This window comes from Eublepharis macularius, chromosome 7, assembly GCF_028583425.1.
Source record: "Eublepharis macularius isolate TG4126 chromosome 7, MPM_Emac_v1.0, whole genome shotgun sequence".
Taxonomy (NCBI): Eukaryota; Metazoa; Chordata; class Lepidosauria; order Squamata; family Eublepharidae; genus Eublepharis; species Eublepharis macularius.
Genome location: NC_072796.1, coordinates 125,514,127 through 125,532,228, shown reverse-complemented (window position 1 = coordinate 125,532,228; position 18,102 = coordinate 125,514,127). Strand labels below are relative to the sequence as shown.

The 18,102-nt window shown below is 44.6% G+C and overlaps 2 protein-coding genes across 3 annotated transcripts in view; one reads left to right on the top strand and one right to left on the bottom strand.

Moving 5' to 3' along the window:
- Positions 1-2,566: 2,566 nt before the first annotated feature.
- NTAQ1 (N-terminal glutamine amidase 1) lies at positions 2,567-13,513 on the bottom strand. Its single transcript, XM_054985152.1, has 6 exons — positions 13,253-13,513; positions 10,526-10,625; positions 9,668-9,718; positions 7,030-7,178; positions 5,210-5,334; positions 2,567-2,789 (listed from the first exon to the last, which is right to left on the bottom strand). Exons 1-6 carry the CDS (start codon positions 13,327-13,329, stop codon positions 2,683-2,685), a joined length of 609 nt encoding a protein of 202 aa, XP_054841127.1. The 5' UTR covers positions 13,330-13,513; the 3' UTR covers positions 2,567-2,682.
- A 2,679-nt stretch (positions 13,514-16,192) lies between these two features.
- Positions 16,193-18,102, top strand: part of ATAD2 (ATPase family AAA domain containing 2) — a 35,955-nt gene continuing 34,045 nt past the window's right edge. Inside the window, exon 1 of one of the 2 annotated variants that reach the window (XM_054985551.1) lies at positions 16,193-16,337. Coding sequence is in view for 1 of the 2 variants with exons in the window: in XM_054985550.1 (XP_054841525.1) it covers positions 16,605-16,832 (228 nt within the window). In the remaining variant the exon portion in view is untranslated. Of the gene's footprint in view, positions 16,338-16,550; positions 16,833-18,102 lie in introns of those variants that run through there. The other variant, XM_054985550.1, reaches the window with a different exon arrangement.

Genomic DNA, 18,102 nt, shown 5'->3' with positions numbered 1-18,102 from the left:
TTCTTTTAATTTGGATATGATTCCCTTTGCGGCTTTGATGGATTTTGACCATTAAGCCTAAAGGTGCCAACAATCTGGAGAAAAAGTTTCCTGCCTGTTTAATAGAGGCTTAATGTGAGGAAATGGGCAGTTGAAGCTTTTCATGGCATAGAGAGAAATAATATCCATTTAGCCTTTATTAAAGAGGCTAGACATTTTTTTAAAATCTGGATTGCAGGCAACCCTAGTTAAGCCTGTTGCAAATCATGATGCATGAATGTACAGCACATTCTTGCAACCTTAACTTGCCATCCTCTGCTCAAGTTAGCTATCAGACAAATACATAGAGAATTACAGATTTGCTCTCCTATTTGCAAATAGTGACACCTAGTGGCAGAATGCTGTATTAACCTTCCCCTGATTAAAGAGAGGTCTCAGAACAGAAAAGCTTCTGAGCTCACAGTTACGATGTAGGAAAACCTCCTTTCACTCCATAATCAAATACAGCACTACAGAAAAAAAAATCAAAGCACCTTCAGAAAGGGAGCTATTCAACACTTACTAGGAGACAGAATGATCCAGAGGGTTTTAAAAATACCCATGTGGAATTTATACAAGGAAATCTATTTGTATCATGGCTGTTATAAATTCATTCCAGTACAGAGTATAAAGAGCCTTGCTGGATTTGACAACGGGTCCATCCATGCAGTCCAGCATCTTTTCCACAGTGGCCACATGTGAAAGCAATAGTCCCCCCACCACAGCAAATGTTATTCAGAGGTAGTAAGAGCCCCGTGGTAGTAAAAGCCCATGGCGCAGAATGGTAAGCTGCAGTACTGCAGCCCAAGCTCTGCTCATGACCTGAGTTCGATCCTGGCGGAAGCTAGGTTCAGGTAGCCGGATCAAGGTTGAGTCAGCCTTCCATCCGTCCAAGGTCGGTAAAATGAGTACTCAGTTTTCTGGGGGTAAAGTGTAGATGACTGGGGAAGACAATGGCAAACCACCCCGTAACTAAAGGTCTGCCAAGGAAACGTTGTGATGCGACGTCCCCCCCTGGGTCAATAATGGCTCAGTGCTTGCACTACCTTTACCTACTGCCTCTGAAGATGAAGGCAGTATTTGGCCCTTCTAGGTAAGCAGTTGACTGAGCTATCCTCCATGACTTTCTTCGATCCTTTTAAAAGACTGTCTAAACTAGTGGCCATCACTATCTGTGGTTGTGGCTATCGTCGGGTCATTTTGTAGAAAAAGAGTTGGAGGAACTCATTAGCATAACTCATTAGCATATGCCATGCCCCTTGACATCACCAAAAATGTGTCATTAGCATAACTAATTTGCATATGCCACACCCCCTGACATCACCGATCCTGGCTGTTTTGGACCCAATCCTGGCCATTCAGGACGGAAATTGGGCCCAAAATGGCAAAAAGGGGCTGAAAATGGCCGAAAAGGGCCCAAAATGGTCAGGATTGGGCCGCTGCTGAGCAGGAGAGTGATCCACCACCCGTCAGAGGCCCGATCTGGGCTGTTTTGGCCCAAATCCAGGACGAAACAGGCCCAAAATAGCCGAGAGTCAGGTGGGCAGGGCCACCTGCCATGTAACCTCTTTGGGGAACTGCTGGAACTGCGTTCCTGCGTGTTCCCCCTTGAAATGAGCCCTGGCTATCGTCATTTCAAAGAGGGCTACAAGTGACACACTAGAGTTGTTATTTTGCCTGTCACCTCAACTGTTTTCTGGTGGCCCTGGATAGGTTTCTTCAAATCTACAAAACCTGTCCCAGATACCATAATGGGATAAGGATCTTTACTATACTACTTTATATTCTCTGGAAAATGCTCTGTTTCCAGCTTGAAGTAAAATATGTGAATAGGAATTTTCAAGATACTAACATCTCTCTCTGCTGGTCACATCTGAAACTACATCCTAAGAGCTCAATTTTTCTGCACCCTCCCCCAGCCAAAATATATTAACTGTAAAATAGCCTTATTACCTCTAGCCCTCCAGTTCATAACTCAGTTCTGATGTGATATTCAGTGTATAACAATGTATCTGTTCGGTCTTGTTCTAGAAAATAATATTCCCCCACGACCTTGTTATCAATTCATTTGAGAAATTTGTATCCTGCCTTTGCATAAGCCATTCTCCATCTCCGTTATTTTATCCTTACAACAGCTCTTTTAAAGCCTTCAAATTAAGGGATGGAACATATATCTTCCCCACAACTGCACCGTGACTTTGAGCCAGTCACACTCTCAATTTACAGTGCAATCCTAAACAGAGTTACTCCAGCCTAAGCCCATTGAAATCATTGTTAATCTACCTCACAGGGTTGTTGTGAGGATAAAAGAGAGAAGAACAATGTAAGCTGCTTTGGGAACTTATTGAGGGGGGGAAAGCAGAAAGTAAATGAATATAAGTAAGTTCAACGTGACAGCTTATTACGTAGAATTCATAAGCTTAACAGCTTTTTGTGTCATTGTTTTGTTAGTCCTAATAAAAGACTTTATAAGCAAATACTTCGGAGGATGTCTTGAAGCTTCAAAAATTTTTAAAAATTGTACTTAGTTTAACACATGATTTTTATTTCCAAAAGTGCAACAAATAATATTATTCCAACAAATTAAAATCAATAAATAGACTGGCGTCTTCAAAGCGATGCTCCAACTGGAATGATTTCACTGTCCTTCATTGTAAGCTGAAATCAGCTCTGATTGCCAAACCCATGCACGAATTCGGGGAGTGGGAACACAGACCCACATCCTACAGCTGGATTCATACTGATGAAATCGTCCAGGTTCATCTTGAAATCTAAAAAGAAAGAAAAATGGAGAGCGAGAGAAGGAATCCGAAATGTGGAGCCTTCTGGGCAATTTAGTTGTTTGCAGACAGCTTCTGAAGGCCAGGTGCTTATGTGCTAGGAAGCTTTGTTCCTTGATGTGTATATGAGAAACAGACCCAGGACTGATGGTTAAACCTGCTAAACATTAGCTAACAGCAAGCAAAAAAGGATGGTGGGAAGGCGGAGCTTGGCTGTGGAAAAAGGGGATGTTAAAAGAGAGATGAAGTCAAAAGAGTTGTCACTTTTTCCACAGTCACAGGCCTTAGTCCAGAAGCACTAGAGGAGATGCATAAACAACTCCAGGTGGTCCCCGGCCCAAGGGACATCTGGCTGGCCTCCACCAGGGCCAGGGCTTTTTCTGCCCTGGCCCCAGCCTGGTGGAACACTCTCCCGCTGGAGATCCGGGCCCTGTGGGACCTATAACAGTTCCACAGGGCCTGTAAAACGGAGATGTTCCACCAGGCCTTTGGTTGAGGACCAGCGGGTGTCCCCCCTTATCCTATCTAAGATCGCTATCTCTTCTATGACTGCTCTCGGCTATGCGTTTTACCCACAGCTATGACCTATGCAGGTCTTTTATTAGTATCCTATATATAATAGGATACTATTATAGTAGTATCCTATAGTAGCCTATATATAATGGCACCAGAGTGTTTTAATATAAGCTTTTAAATCTGTTTTTAAAGTTGACTATCAATTTATTGTGTTTTAATTATGATGTGAGCCGCCCTGAGCCCATTCGTGGGGAGGGCGGGATATGAGTCAAATAAAATAAAATAAATAATCCTCTGTAAACCTCCCTGAGTCTCAATAAGAAAGTCTGGCTATAAATAAGTGAGATAAATAAATAATGGCAAGACTAACTGGAACATGCATTCCTATCAATACCTTGCAGTACAGATAGACACTGCCATGGCAATGTAAAACAGGAGTCCTGTGGCACTTAAAAGACTAACAAAATGTATTCTAGCATCTGCGTTCACTTTATCAGATGCATGTTTGTCTATTAGGCAGATGTATTTCTACTCAAGCTGCACATAAAAAGAAAAGTATTGTGGGGGGGGGGGGGAGATGTTACAAGGAGAATCCTGTTTAAAACAATATCAGTAACAAAACGTGGTTAGTCCAGGGCACCCATTGAAACCTTTCCTGGCACCCAAAAGTTTTTAGAAAGCGGGCTGGGTCAGGTGATGCTTTTGCCCAGCACGGCTTCTCATTGGCCACTAAGGATTTGATTGGCTGTGCTGATAATTAAAAACATTGCTTTGGCAGCAGCTGCCATAACAGCCCAAGAAATTCACTGTGTGACTGAAGGTATGCTGAGGAAGTGATTTGTGACTGCCTCCGCCTCCCACAGAAGCCTTTTTGGGACAACCACTTTGTGGCTGCGCCCAACATGCTATGCCAGAATCCCCCAAAGTGCCTGCAGGCTTAGAAAGGTTGGAGACCCCTGAATTCGTTCTTAAGCTGCCACCGTTTTGTTTTGCTGCTATAGATCAACATTGCTATTTATTTATTTATTTATTTCCATTTCTATTCTGCCCTCCCCGCACCGGCAGGCTCAGGGTGGATTACATTCATAGACATTAAAATTTACAGTTTCTCAATTTAAAATCACAGTAAATACATTAAAATTTAAAAATTTAAAATGACAAGTACAAAATTTCAAATGGCACAGAATATGTAATTGGATCCTTCATCCAACTATCACTGAAAAATTTCTTAAAGGGAAAAGGTTTTGGAGGTGGATGCTCCGATAGGGAGGGCCCCATTCTATTTCTATTTGGTTGGCGGGGGCCCTACCCAGCATCAACCATACGCCTGGCAGAACAGCTCCAACTTACAAGGCCTGGAGGAAGGATAACAGATCCTGCCAGGCCCTGGTCTCATTTGACAGAGCGTTCCACCAGGTTGGAGCCAGGACTGAAAAGGCCCTGGCTCTGGTTGATGCTAGGTGGGCCTCCCTGGAGCCAGGGACCATTAATAGCTGTTTGTCTCCAGATCGGCGCATTGTCTGGGCCCACATACAGGGAGAGGCGGTCCCAACGATGCGCAGAAGGGTATCTTTGGGACCGCAGATACCCACCCATCTGGAAATATCACAAAGTAGACATCTTTATCCAATCTGAACCAACAATGACTAATCTACCAAGAAAGCTACATCTAGGTGGGACAAAGTGATGGATCCCCATAGAAAAATCACCTGGATCTTGGACCCAATACCAAATCCAAGTGCGCTGGGAAGGGACGTGTTGCTTTCCTATCAAAGCCCAGCTTTTAGCACACTGTCAATGACGTAAAGGCTTAGCAGCTGCACCTGCTTTAGTATATGTTAAGCAGCCACCGCCGTGGGGTCTGGTTTGGATAAGAGGCAACAACAGGAGCTTACCTGCAGTTTCAATGCAGGGGTAAAGCGGAGGCGGCTTCAGCCAGTTCCCACTGGCATCTCTCATATGGGACCGGTCGGAAGCAAAAGTCTTCAGATACAAATCAGCTCGAACCGCTCGGACTTTTCTAAGCAAGCCAAAGACTTAAATGACCCGTGCTGTATAACCCTTGGCAGACAGCCCTAATAGGATTCTGCTCGTAGTATTTTCCAGTTAACATCTGAATCCAACACACTGATCCCAAGCATCAAACTGTATAAGTGTACTTAACCTGAACCGTGAAAATCTGCTTTAAACACATGCATTTTACAGATAACATCTGTATGCCAGTTTAGTTTATAGGAAGTCAAATTGACCTGGAAGAGTGAAGGAAAAAAACAATATCTGACAACCTTTTATTTTTAATCTTCTACATACTCCGTGTGTAACTCAACCTCAATGACGCCAATTATTCGGTGGTATTTGAAGCAACTCCTACTTGTTAGTTGTCTTTACGTTACAGTCTGTAATCTGATACGGTTGGGCCCATTTTCATCCCAGTTTACCTTAATCTCATCAAACGGTAAACAAAACAAGGTGAAATTGACAAACGGGAGGTGGTGGTGGGGATTTAAATCATAAGAAGATCTACTCAGAAATACGTCCCGCATTACTTCCTGGAAAGTAAGGTTTAGGGTTGCAGCTCAAATTCTCTATTTTTCTCCTGGGTGTCTTCGCTGCTGTTCTACTCCAAAGGGAAACGCTTAAGTGTTTTTATTTTAGTTTGCAGCTGGTCTCAAAGCATGAATGCACCTGGAAGACCTCAGACCAAGGCTCATCATAAGAACATGATATTCAAGCCAGCAGCTCAGCTCCCAGAGAGTAATGAACGAAACAGGCAGCCTAGCTACCTGGCTAACATTCTAGTGGACACGTGGTAAGGCTAAGCCACTCAGCAGCGGTCGCTGAAGAAGAGTGTATTTGCTCTGTGACTGCAAATACCTTCAAAAATAATACGTGTAGCCGAAGTTTCCAAAATGCCAGCAATGCTGGTGGTGACGAGGTGTTCTGGTCCAACACTCTGGCTGACTGCTGCTAAGAATTTGGGGAAGGGACATAGCTCAGTGGTAGGGGATCTGTTTTGCACGGTTGAAGGTCCCAGGTTCAATCCCCAGCGTCTCCAGTTAGTAGGTGAGGGGAAAGTCTTCTGCCTAAGGTTGCCAACTGCCTCTAAGAGGCTTCATTTAGGGTTGTGAAATTCCTGGAGATTCTGGACGTGGAATCTGGGGAGGGCAGGCTTTGGGGAGGGGAGGGAACTCAGCAAGGTATAATGCCATATTGCCCATCCTCCAAAGCAGTCATTTTATCCAGGAGAACTGGATTGTTGCCTGGAGATCAGTTGTAATTCAAGGAGATCTCCAGCCAACACCTGGAGGTTAACAAAACAGACAGCCCCAGGAATCAGAGCCAAAAAAACAGAGTGGAAAAACCACAACCCAGGCTGAAGGCAACTACAGTATCAAAGAATCAATTATATACTCCTATAAATTGCAAAACAAGTCTAATTTTAAGTGACATAGTGCATATATATATAAGTAATTCATATAACAGGTAATCAAGATTTATCATACAAGCTAATACAAAGACAAATAATAATCATATAAATATGGTTTGGGTTGTGGTTTTTCCACTCTTTTTTTTTACCTCCTGGAGGCAGGCAGCCCTATCTTAATGGGATATTCCCCCCCCCTCAGTGATATTCTTTAGCTCGAAGTCATGAAAAGTTCCCATATAAGTCTAAAGACCACACAGCGTGTCCACGGTTGGTGCTTTACATTCTTACCTTCGAAATCCGGGCTCAAGAATATCATCCGATTTAAAGGCCTCTTCAACATAAGTGTCAAAAGAGCATGGGAAAGGTAGCACTGTGTCAAGATCATAAATAAAGTTCTGGTTTCCACTTGATACATGAAGTAAAATAACATGGTAATCCTGGAAATTTGAAGAAAAAAACTTGTTAACCGCAAAGTATCTACAATAGAGAAGATGGAAAAAGCATCCGTCTCAATGTAACAACTTCAATGTTGCCTTTTACGCATTTCTTCTAACCAACAGTGAGCTGGGGAACCCTGGTGCAAAGAAGATCACTTCTACTGTGAACTCAACAGAGATTAATTTCCAAAAATGTGTGTGTGTGTGTATTATTTCAGGGCTTAAGTCTGTATGGAAACGTCACTCTTGGAGGTGTAGACCCCTTCTCCCTAATCCCCCAGTACACAGGAACTCTGCAGTTACTCACCAGTGAGGGGGATGCAGTCTGCACTTGATTAAATCTATTAATTTTATATCCAGATGTTCTTCTGCCATGGAACTCAAAGGTGGCATACCTCCCCCCAGAGGATCTCTGATCCGGAAGCTAACCAGATCCACAGCGGCTGAGCCTCAGCAAAGCTGCTGCATCATCTGCCTCCCCATATAAAACAAGTCAAGTATCCTGATATGGTCGTTAGCACATTGAGTTTGACCATGAGAGCTGCAAGTTCAAATCCCTACTAAAGCAGAAATGTTCTGCGTGGGTGAAGAGTCTTTTTACCCACTTAATTTGTCTGGGAGAAATTACTCAGACCCTTTATCAGTAGGGAGGAAAAACCCACAGTCACCCCACATTATAGCTGTCTCCCCCCCCCCCCTCTATTGGGCTGTCAGAAACTTGAGGTTTGTTTGTGTAAGAAAAATAAGAAAAAAACCCTTCCAGGCTGGCCCTGATCCAAATCAGAGCCCTCCCGGCTGTTTTCATAATTAAAATTAACAGGTCAGGAAACCTGACTGTGGATCACTCAGTTTTATTTAGTCATCTCTTTCTCCCCAGTGGGCTTAAAACATAGTTCTCTCCTCCTCCATTTTATCATCACAACAACCCTGTGAGGTAGGTTAGGCTGACAGTGTATGACTGGCCCAAGGTCACTCAGAGAGTTTACATGACCGGGTGGAGACTGGAACCCACATCTCCCAGATCCTCGTCTGACACTCTAACCACTATATCACACTGGCTCTTGCACCCTAATATGGGGTACAAGCAGGGGTCATTTCGTAGAAAAAGAGCTGTAAGAACTCATTAGCATAACTCATTAGCATATGCCATGCCTCTTGCCATCACCGGAAGTGTGTCATTAGTATAATTGATTTGCATATGCCACACCCCCTGACATGACCTATTCTGGCTGTTTTGGACCCAATCCTGGCCATTCAGGGCCGAAATTGGGCCCAAAATGGCAAAAAGGGGCTGAAAATGGCTGAAAGGGGGCACACAATGGTCAGGATTGGGCCGCTGCTGAGTGAGAGAGTGATCCCCCACCCGTCAGAGGCCCGATCCAGGCCGTTTTAGCCCCAATCTAGGCCGAAACGGGCCCCAAATGGCTGAGAGTCAGGTGGGCGGGGCCACCTGACGTGACCTCTTTGGGGAACTGCCGGAACTGTGTTCCTGTGCGTTCCCCCTTGAAATGAGCCCTGTGTACAAGTATCAGAGGTTCAAATTCAACTGAGCTGGCTTAACGGGGTCTTGACTGGAGGGTGCAGATACACCTTGGATTCTACTTCCTTTCAACCAACTCTTTCTGCGCATGTCACCTCGCGCAATTTAATTACTATGCAAGTAAAAGCAATTGACTGGAGTAAGAAGGGAGAGGAGGGACGATGGCTGTGGCTCAATGGACAATCCTCCGCTTTGCATGCACAAGGTCCCAGGTTCAATCCTTGGCCTCTCCAGTTAAAAGGATCAGGCAATAGGTCCTTCAAGTAGGCAGAAAGGCAAATGTGAAAGGCCTCTGCCTGAGCCCTGGAGAGCTTCTGCCAGTCTGAGTAAACAATACTGGCTTTGAGGGACCGGCAGTCTAATTCAGTACGTGGCAATTTCATGTGTGTTCATGCGTAGCTGAGCCTTTTCTATCTGTACTATGTGCTATAGCCCTTTGCCAGGCCCCTGTACTTTCACAGACAAAGGATCTCATGCCACAAGGCTGGGACAGAACCCCACCTGACCAGACAGGTGCTACCAGCTGGAGCAAGCCATATTCAGATGGACAGATCAGTGGTCTAATTCGGTATAAAGCAGCTTTGTGCATTCACGGTCATAAGAGCTGGCACAGTAGCAACAGTATTGAATGAAGAACCAAGAAAGTTACAGAAATCCAAATCACAGGGCCAAATATTAACATTACTAAACGTAAAGCATAAATATCTATCAGTATACAACAAAATACATGTATTTATTACAGAATAATATAAAAATTTTACAGGCCTCAATACAGATTAAAATCATACAAAAAAACCTCAGAAAAGAACCTTATGTGATCCTGACCGAACGCGTTTCGGCCATGTGGCCTTCTTCAGTGGTTAAGCATAGTTATTACACAGTAATAACCAGACAATACAATAATAATTAATAAAACTATAAGCAAAGAAGCAAATGTGAATTTTCTCACCCAGATCACTGGTTGATTTCCACCTCTTGCCTTCTGTTTCCAAAGTGGCACCTACAGGTTACAAGGAACAATGAAAATATTTTTTTTTAAAAAATCCATCCCTTCCTCCAAGGTGCTCAGGACAGAATACATGGCTCTCCCCAGCCTCCTTATGTCCACATAGTAACCCTGAAAGGTAGGCTAGGCTGAGAGCAACTGTCCTATGATCAAGGAATGAGCTCCATGGCTGAGCGAGGATTTATTTATTTCATTTATACCCCACCTTTCTCCTCTGTGGGGACTCAAAGTGGCTTACATCATTCTCGTCTCTATTTTATCCTCACAACAGCCCTTTGAGGTAGGTTAGGCTGAAAGCATGTGACTGACCCAAGGTCACCACTGAGCTTCGGTGGCAGAGCAGAGATTTGAACCTGAGTCTCCCCGCTTCTAGTCCAACACTCTAACCACTATACAACCACTACACTCATCTGGATTACAACTGCCACTTGTTTTCTTGTCTTTTTACTTGACCTGTTTCCTCCTCCTCCTCTTCCTCCTTTAACAGTAGCCAGATTCCCAGGGATTTCCAATGCTATCCTAAGCCCATTGATTTCAGTTGGCTTAGACTGGAGTAACTCTTTTTAGGATTGCACTGTTAGTGAGTGGCAACATTTGGAGAGAAAATGATGGGGTAAGTTTCATGAGTTTAACTGATGCGTGCGGGGCTACCATTAATGGCAAAGAAACACAGCCAGTTTAAGAAACAAACAAAAACCCTGATCTGGATACGAGGTAAATAGCAACGGGCATAAAGCTACAGAAAACAGAAAACTTTGACTTGACATAAGAGCTATGCTGCGTTCCTCCATTACCACTCACCATCCTTCTGTCATTGGAAATAAAAACAGCATAAAATTCTTCTAAAGGGTATTGATTCTGGCTTCGGATATATTCACAAAGTTTCCATACGTTTTCTTCGCTGTAAAAATAAAAGGAAACGAACCCAGACGATCGCAGAAGGTTAGCTGCTGCAAAAACAAGCAGGGCTCTCTCATCATGGCGTCTTAAATGATAACACATGTTTATTCCAGCAAGAGGTCTCTCAGACTACAGCCCAATTTGTAAGATGCAGGAAGTGTATTCATTGGCAGGCATGAAATTCTGGAGCAAACAAAATTAATAATATAAACTCGCCACCAAGGCATGGCTTCACACTATTAAATATTGGTTGAAACTCCATTTTAATTCTGATCTCCCCAGTTATACGTACCATTTATTATCGAATTTGCCAACTCTAGTTGGTCAGCGTGTATTGAAGGTAAAATAAGTTCCTTGAACTTATCTATAGAATCTTTATCACTGCTATCTGAGTCTGAGGCCTTCTCAAAAATAAAATACAGTCTTTTGGGATTAGAGTTACAAACTCTCTACAGGTCTGCTAATAGAACTTGTTCTCCCCTAAACTTGGGGATTGTCCCTAATGTAAGTCTCCCAGCAGTATACCTTTACCAACTCCTGGCTCCCAATTTATATACAGCCTTTTCTCTGGCCAGATTTAATGTTCTTCCTTCAGCCATTTTATCTGGCAGATTTCATGGGATTCCTTATTATAGCAGGTGTTGTCCTTGCTTGATGGACTCCATTGAAACTGTTTCCCATGTTCGTCTCCAGTGCCCTTTTTATCTGGCGCCACGCCGGGATCTTCTACATCCTATATTAGCCCAACTTTCAGAGTTTTCTGATGATTTTAAAGTTCATTTCCTGCTTGACAACCCAGATGCGGAAATAACTGAAATAGTAGCTAAGTTTCTCTACAGCGCCATGGCTGTACGCCATGACAAGTAATATTCTGTACTGGTTTTGTTGCACTGTTGCCCTGCTCCTATCTGTATTTTAATCTCATTTTGTATGGAGCCTCTCTATTTAAAAAAATTATATTTTATATATGCCAATAAAGGCTTGCTTGACTGACATAATATAAACTCCTCCGTGACCCCCAGTTTGCAGATGTCAAAATGCAGGATAAGTAAAATACCTTTTTCCCCAACAAGTAATTAAACTGTGGAACTCACTGCCAGTGGACATAATTATGGCCACAGCCATAAAAGGAGATTAAACAGATTCATGCATGATAGGTCCAACCGTGGCTATTAGCCATGCAACTGAAAGGTACCTCAGCATCCACAGGCAGTAAACCTCTGAATGCCAATGCTAGGAGCAAACAGCAGAAGGCCTTGACCTCAAAGCCATTTTTATTTGCCCTCCTATGTGAAATGGGATGCTGAATAGATGGATCACTAGTCTGTGTTTTTTATGTTTTTATGATCACATTTATGGATAAAAAAAATTATACACAGGAAGGTCCAAAGGCCACAGAACACAAAAAGTACAGGATTACGTAACATCCTTACCTAACCTTCAAATAGCTAAATGTGTTTTAAGTTGTGTTGTGATCCGCCCTGAGCCTGTTGATGTAGGGAGGGCGGAGTATAAACCCATTAAATTAAATGTAATGTAATCCCAGAAAAGCACTGTGATCATTGGAGCCTTAGGAAATGCAATCAACTGTGTTGAAGAATTTTTATTCAACAGTTACTTCCTGTGGCCTCCCATGCAAGTTGTTTTGTTGGAATATGGTGATTTCATTAACTGCTGATCTGAAACTGATTGCATTTCCCGGGGCTTGTTGGGCAAAGATCTGGGACAGGATAAAAAAGTACTGAAGAAAAAAATGTGGGGAACTGGTGCTCTGAAATGGCTTTAGAGATGACTGTTTATAGAACTCTGACGTTCTGAGCTGAGCTACATCTATTACGGTTCTCTCTGGGTTTGTGAATTAAGGAAAAAATGTAAGGGATTTAGAAAAACCTCCTCTGGCCTTGGAATAAGAGCTCTGAGAGTAGAATGGGGGTCCCTGGGACTGAAATCAAAGCTGACTGGAATGATGGTCCATCCCTAGGAGTACAACATCTGCACTGGGCCTGGAGAAATTATTCCAGTCCAGGGGTTGTCATTCCAGACAGAGTAGGTTTTTTACTCCCAGAGACCCTCATTCCACTCTCATTCTAAGCAGTTTTGCTACTCCCAGTCTCCACCATTCCACTTTGAAAGCTGTCCTTCCAGGCACGGAGCAGGTTTCTGTAAACCCCTCATGCATTTTCCTTGCGACCTTTCACTACTTCAGTGGATCTCACTGGAGACCATACAAGTCAATCGGTATTCATCATTCCCATAGTCAATGCAGGCAGCTTCCATTGTTTCAACTGTGCATCCTTGGCACGCGTTTCCAGTACGTTCCCGGTCAGTATGGCTTCTGATAGGAAAAGGTCGGTCTGCACCACTCAGCAACTAGGGATACCAACTCCGGGGCAGAAAATTCCTGGAGATTTGGGGGTGGAGACTGGAAAGGGTAGAGTTTAGGGAGCAGACGGGGCCTCTTGGGTTATAATGCTGCCACATGTCCCCCCCCCCCTCCAAAGCAGCCCTTTTATCCAGGATAACTGAGCTCTGTAATCTGGAGATGAGTTGCAATTCCGGGAGGTCGCCAGGTCCCACCTGGAGGTTGGCAACCCCAAGCAAGGAGATGTCCAGGGTTCCCTTCCTTACCAGTAACAGCTGGTGTAAACGCAAGCGGGGCGTGCAGGCACGGCGGGCTGGTAGGCAGTCGCGGGCGCCTCTGCCATCCGGCTCCTCGCTCAGCTGGCGATGGGGACGGAGCGAGGGTCTCATGTCCCGAGAGGATCCGGCAGGCCGCCTCTCTCCGAGCAGCACAAGGCTCAGGAAGCGTGTGGAGAAAGCCGCCCGTAGGGGAGCGAGTTACAAGCAACTCCTTCCCCGGGAAACCGAGCAGCCTTGCAGGGGTGTGGGCGCGCAAAGTTGGAGAGGGCGAGGAGGAGCTGGTGTTTCCTGCAGCCAGTCCTCGCGCATTGCTTCTTCGGAAGAAAGCCGCTTTTGATTCATTGAGATTTACTCCCAAGAAAGCCGTGCGCAGGCGCGCACCTCAACGCTGGGCATGCTTACTAGGGAAGTAGCAGGGAGTGCCCTCAAGTCATAGCTGATTTATGGCGACCCCTGATGGGGATTTCATGAAAAGAGATTAACAAGAGTGGTTTGCGATTGCCTGCCTCTGCAACCCTGATCTTCACTGGAGGTCTCCCATTCAATGGTTCCCATTCAGGACAGAATGTGTGGGTGCACGTTACTAAGTTTAATTAACCTTATTGCAAGTTACTAAGTTTAACTAACCTTGTTGTTAAACTTAGTCACTTGCAGCTTGAAAGCTGCTGTGGTGTAGTAGTTAGAATGCTGGACTGTGCCCAGGGATCTGATGGGAGTGGGCCCAGGTTTGAATCCTGACTTTGCGTTGGAGGCTTGTTGGCTGACTTTAACAGGCCATCTAAACCTACTTTGCTGGAGTTTTGTAAGGATAGAAAGGGAGGACAGGAGAACAATGTAAGCTGTTTTGGGTCCCCCTTGAGGAAAACAGGTAGGCTATAAATGAAGTAAATAAATTATTGAGTCTGTTAATGTTTCCTTAAAAGTTTTCCCACCAGATGAAATGAGATTAAAGTTTGCATAGATTTTGGCCTGAGTTTTGAGCTGGGGTGGGATAGCGTGACAAGATAAAATGCTATGTTAGGCCTTTACATGAGTGCTTGATTTGCAGTATTGCTGTATATGGCTACACTGAATACACCAGTAATTGGGAGTATCTGTAATAATCTTTCATAAGTTCAGAAGCCAACTTTAATGAATGAAAAGTGGTTATTTAATTGAGTGCTGGAAGAAGGGGGGATCAAACTGATTTTTTTACAATGTATGGCTAAAAAGATCCAAGCAGTGAAAGAGGAAAAAGTAGAGGTAATCATCAACAAAACACACAATTGGATTCAGGATCTAATCACCAGGGGTGTGGCTTGTTCCTGACTTGCTCAATTCTGTTTATAGCTAATGTGCTCTAGGAATACATTGGCAGCTTTGGAAATGGAGATCTCAACAAGCCCTGGGAATTTTAGCTGCTGTTGTAAATCATTGTCCCTCTTTAGTTATTGATTGACAGTCCTGCTGTTACAATTCCTATTCATCGCCATCCCCTGCTAGATAGGAGCAAGGCACGCCCAAACTTGATAGAATCCTTGTATTAGACTTTGATTGGGGAAGTCCAGGTTAATCCCCCCTCCCCCCACACACACTGGTCATGAGAATCTATTTGGATGCTTTAGTGGGACAGACCAGCCTCTCACACCAGTACAATACTATACGTGGATGGTTCTGTCAACTATTTGCTGATCAGGGATCTACATTATTGTATTGATGTGAGAGGGCTTGCATATTATTATGTGGAGCTATGGTTGGTCTATATAAAAGGTATTACATGACTTCTGTTTTTGCATCATGTTGTACCAATATAGTTTCTACCTCACAGGATTGTTGTGAAGATGAAAGGGGAGAAGGCACATTTATTTATTTAATACATTTGTATCCTGTCCATCCTGTAAGGAAGCACAGCATATGTGGTTCTCTCCTCACTTCCAATTTATCATCACAACAACCTGGTAAGGTAGGCTAGGCTGAGAGAGAAAGTGGCTGCCCCAAGATTACCCAGCAAACTTCACAGGTTGGGCCTGAAGTTCTTCTGGAATTACAAATGATCTCCAAGTGACAGAGACCACTTCTGTGGAGAAAATGGCTGCTTTGCTGAGGTACCTTCAGCACTTTGCTGAGGTACCTCTCCTTCCCAGGTTCCAGCACCAAGGTCTCCAGGAATTTCCAACCTGGAGTTGGCAACCAGATAATAATAGTACTGTACTATAATTTATAGTAATTTCAGCACAGTGGAGTAGTGCCAAACAAGGATCTGGGAGAACCAGTTTCAAATCCCCACTCTGTGATAGAAACTTGCTGGGTGATTTTTCAGTGCCACACTCTCAGCCTAACCTACCTCACAAGGTTGCTGTGAGGATAAATGGAGCCGAGAATATTGTAAGTCACTTTGAGTCCCTATTGGGAAGAAAGGTGGGGTGTAAATCAAGTAAATAAATAAATGCACTCTGTATTCATTTCTACTTAGATTTAAAAATATCCCTTTTTTCCTTTCTATATTTAAATGATACAAACCTGCCTATGACCATTCTATAAACTAAACTGGCCTGTGGAAAAGCTGATGCCACAACAAATTTATGAGTTCTTTTAAGGTGCCCCAAGACTTTTTGAATTCCAGTTAACAGATTAGAAGGGAGTCCTCTGGCACGAGTTTTTTTTTTTAAATCAAGTTGGTGTGAAAGGAATCTCACACACACAACTGCGATTCACTTTTATGGCTTTCGTGTACATTTCTCGTTCAAGTCTACGTGCACATTTTGACAACTTCCCACCTCTCCCCCTCCCTTTTCTCCCACAGTGAAATGTTTTGCAATAAGGCGGGCTTTCGGAAGGAGGAGCGGCCAGAGAGAGAGAGAGGAGATCATGGCCCTGTGTCTTTAAAAGTTTCGCATTTGAACTGGGGTTGGCACGCGCCAGCAACGGCAGACCGCCCTTAGTCGACCAGAGCCCGGCAAAACAAGTTTTTCTCCTCAAAAAAAAACTTCCGCACGCGCCAAAACATCTGACTGGAGGGGGCGGTGGCGCGAGATCTCATCTTCCGCGCTCTCCGGACCTACTTGGTTAGAGCCAAAACATAGTCCAGAGCGAGGTGTGTACTTTAACTTCTCTCTATATTTAAGACCGCTGTGAGCTTTTTGGAAGGCAACCAGAACGAGGTAAGTAAAACAGTTATACTCGACTTCGCGTCTGGAAACAAACGGCAGCGAGAGGGAAAGGGGCGGAAGGATCCGCGCGGCTGTTGGCGTGAGGCGGCCCGTTCGGTCTGTGGCGCCAGAATTCGGAGGTTGGCTGAGGGAAGCGGGAATCGCCTTTCGCCGCCGCCGCTCGTTTCGGGGCCGCCGCTTCAGGGCCGGCGATGGTGATGCTCCGGAGCGGCTCGAGCTGCCCCGGCTCCCAGGACGAGAACGAGGGCGGCGTCGCCGTGGCCGCCCCCGCCGCCCACAGGGGCCGCCGCCGGGTCTTGCCGCCGCGGCCCCTCTACGACGCGATGGAGTCGAGCTCCATCTTTCTCAGCCTGGAGTCGCCCAGCCCGCCCTCGGCGCGGGGCAGGCGCCGTTGCCGCTCCAGGGCTAGGGCCCCCGAGGTGAGCGTGAGGAGCGGCAGGGAGGAGGAGGCCCTTTGGGTCCCCACGGGCCGCGGGGAGACGCTGCGGGCTTCATCCCTTGGAGGAAACTGAGTTCAGTTGGAGTTCATTATTTTTTAAAAACGTTTTTATTTTTAAAACAAATAAGGGTAGAAACAGAAAAAGGGATAAAAATTTAACATCTAAAAATTTAAAATGACATTTCCAAAGACTATCGAAATGCAATACATATATGAGCTTTAGAATATCATTTTCAGATATAATCGTACTCAGAAGTATTTCCTCTCTTCATCTTCAGAGAGAGGAGTTCATTATTTTGAGAGGTTTCCTTAGAACTTCATTTAAAAACTCGCTGACTTGCCGAGACTCGAACGGGGTGCCGAGAAAGCAAGCGGCCAGCAGGGTACGTGTTGCGCCAAAGCGGAAACTGCAAGACGAAAGCTTTTGAGCTATGCAGAACGCTTCCTCGGGCCCGATGGTTTTAGGTGGGTTTGTCTGCAGCAGGGTTGGAGCCCGGTGTTACCTTGGAGACTGACAAGATTTCCCCTAGGGAATAATAAGCACGGGAGATTCAAAGCTCCCTTCTTCAACTACAGGGAGGAGTGGAGATCCCTGAGCCTTTAAGCCAAACTCACCAGATTTTATACCCTTTGGGATCTTCACTCCTTCCTGTTTCTGAAGAAGACCGCTTTGACTCACCGAAGCTTATACCTTTTAAAAAATCTTGTTCGTCTCCAAAGTGGCAGTGGACTCAAATCCTGCTGTTCAGTGGTTACAAACCAAAGGGAGGGGAGCAGTTTTCCTTCATGATCTTAAGGTTTGAACCTCCCCTCCCCTTTTAATACCTGATCTGATGATGCGTTTTGGAGAACTTAAATGCTTGCGGGTATTATTACGTGTTTCGTTGTGGTTGGTCTAAATTTTTAAAAAATCGTTTATAGTGTTGGTAAAACAGCCATGCCTTTTCTTCCTTTTTGGCATAAAATAATGTTCGTGTAATAGATAAGGAACGTATAGCTTCCCGCCCCCGCGCCCCCCCCCCCCGTTGGCTAGATTTCCTAACTCTGGGTGTCAAGCTTGGCTTGACTGATTTGAAGGTTGGTTTGCCCTATCATAAGAAATTGTGGCAATACTGAGATGTTCTCCCTGAGTGTGTCAAGGGCAGTACTTATAGGGCAGAACTTTCTTTGAGAGTGAAGGAGTGCTGGAAACTTGCTGTGTCTCCTTAATATTTGTTTTATATTTCTAACTTGCAAGGGATGACGAAAGC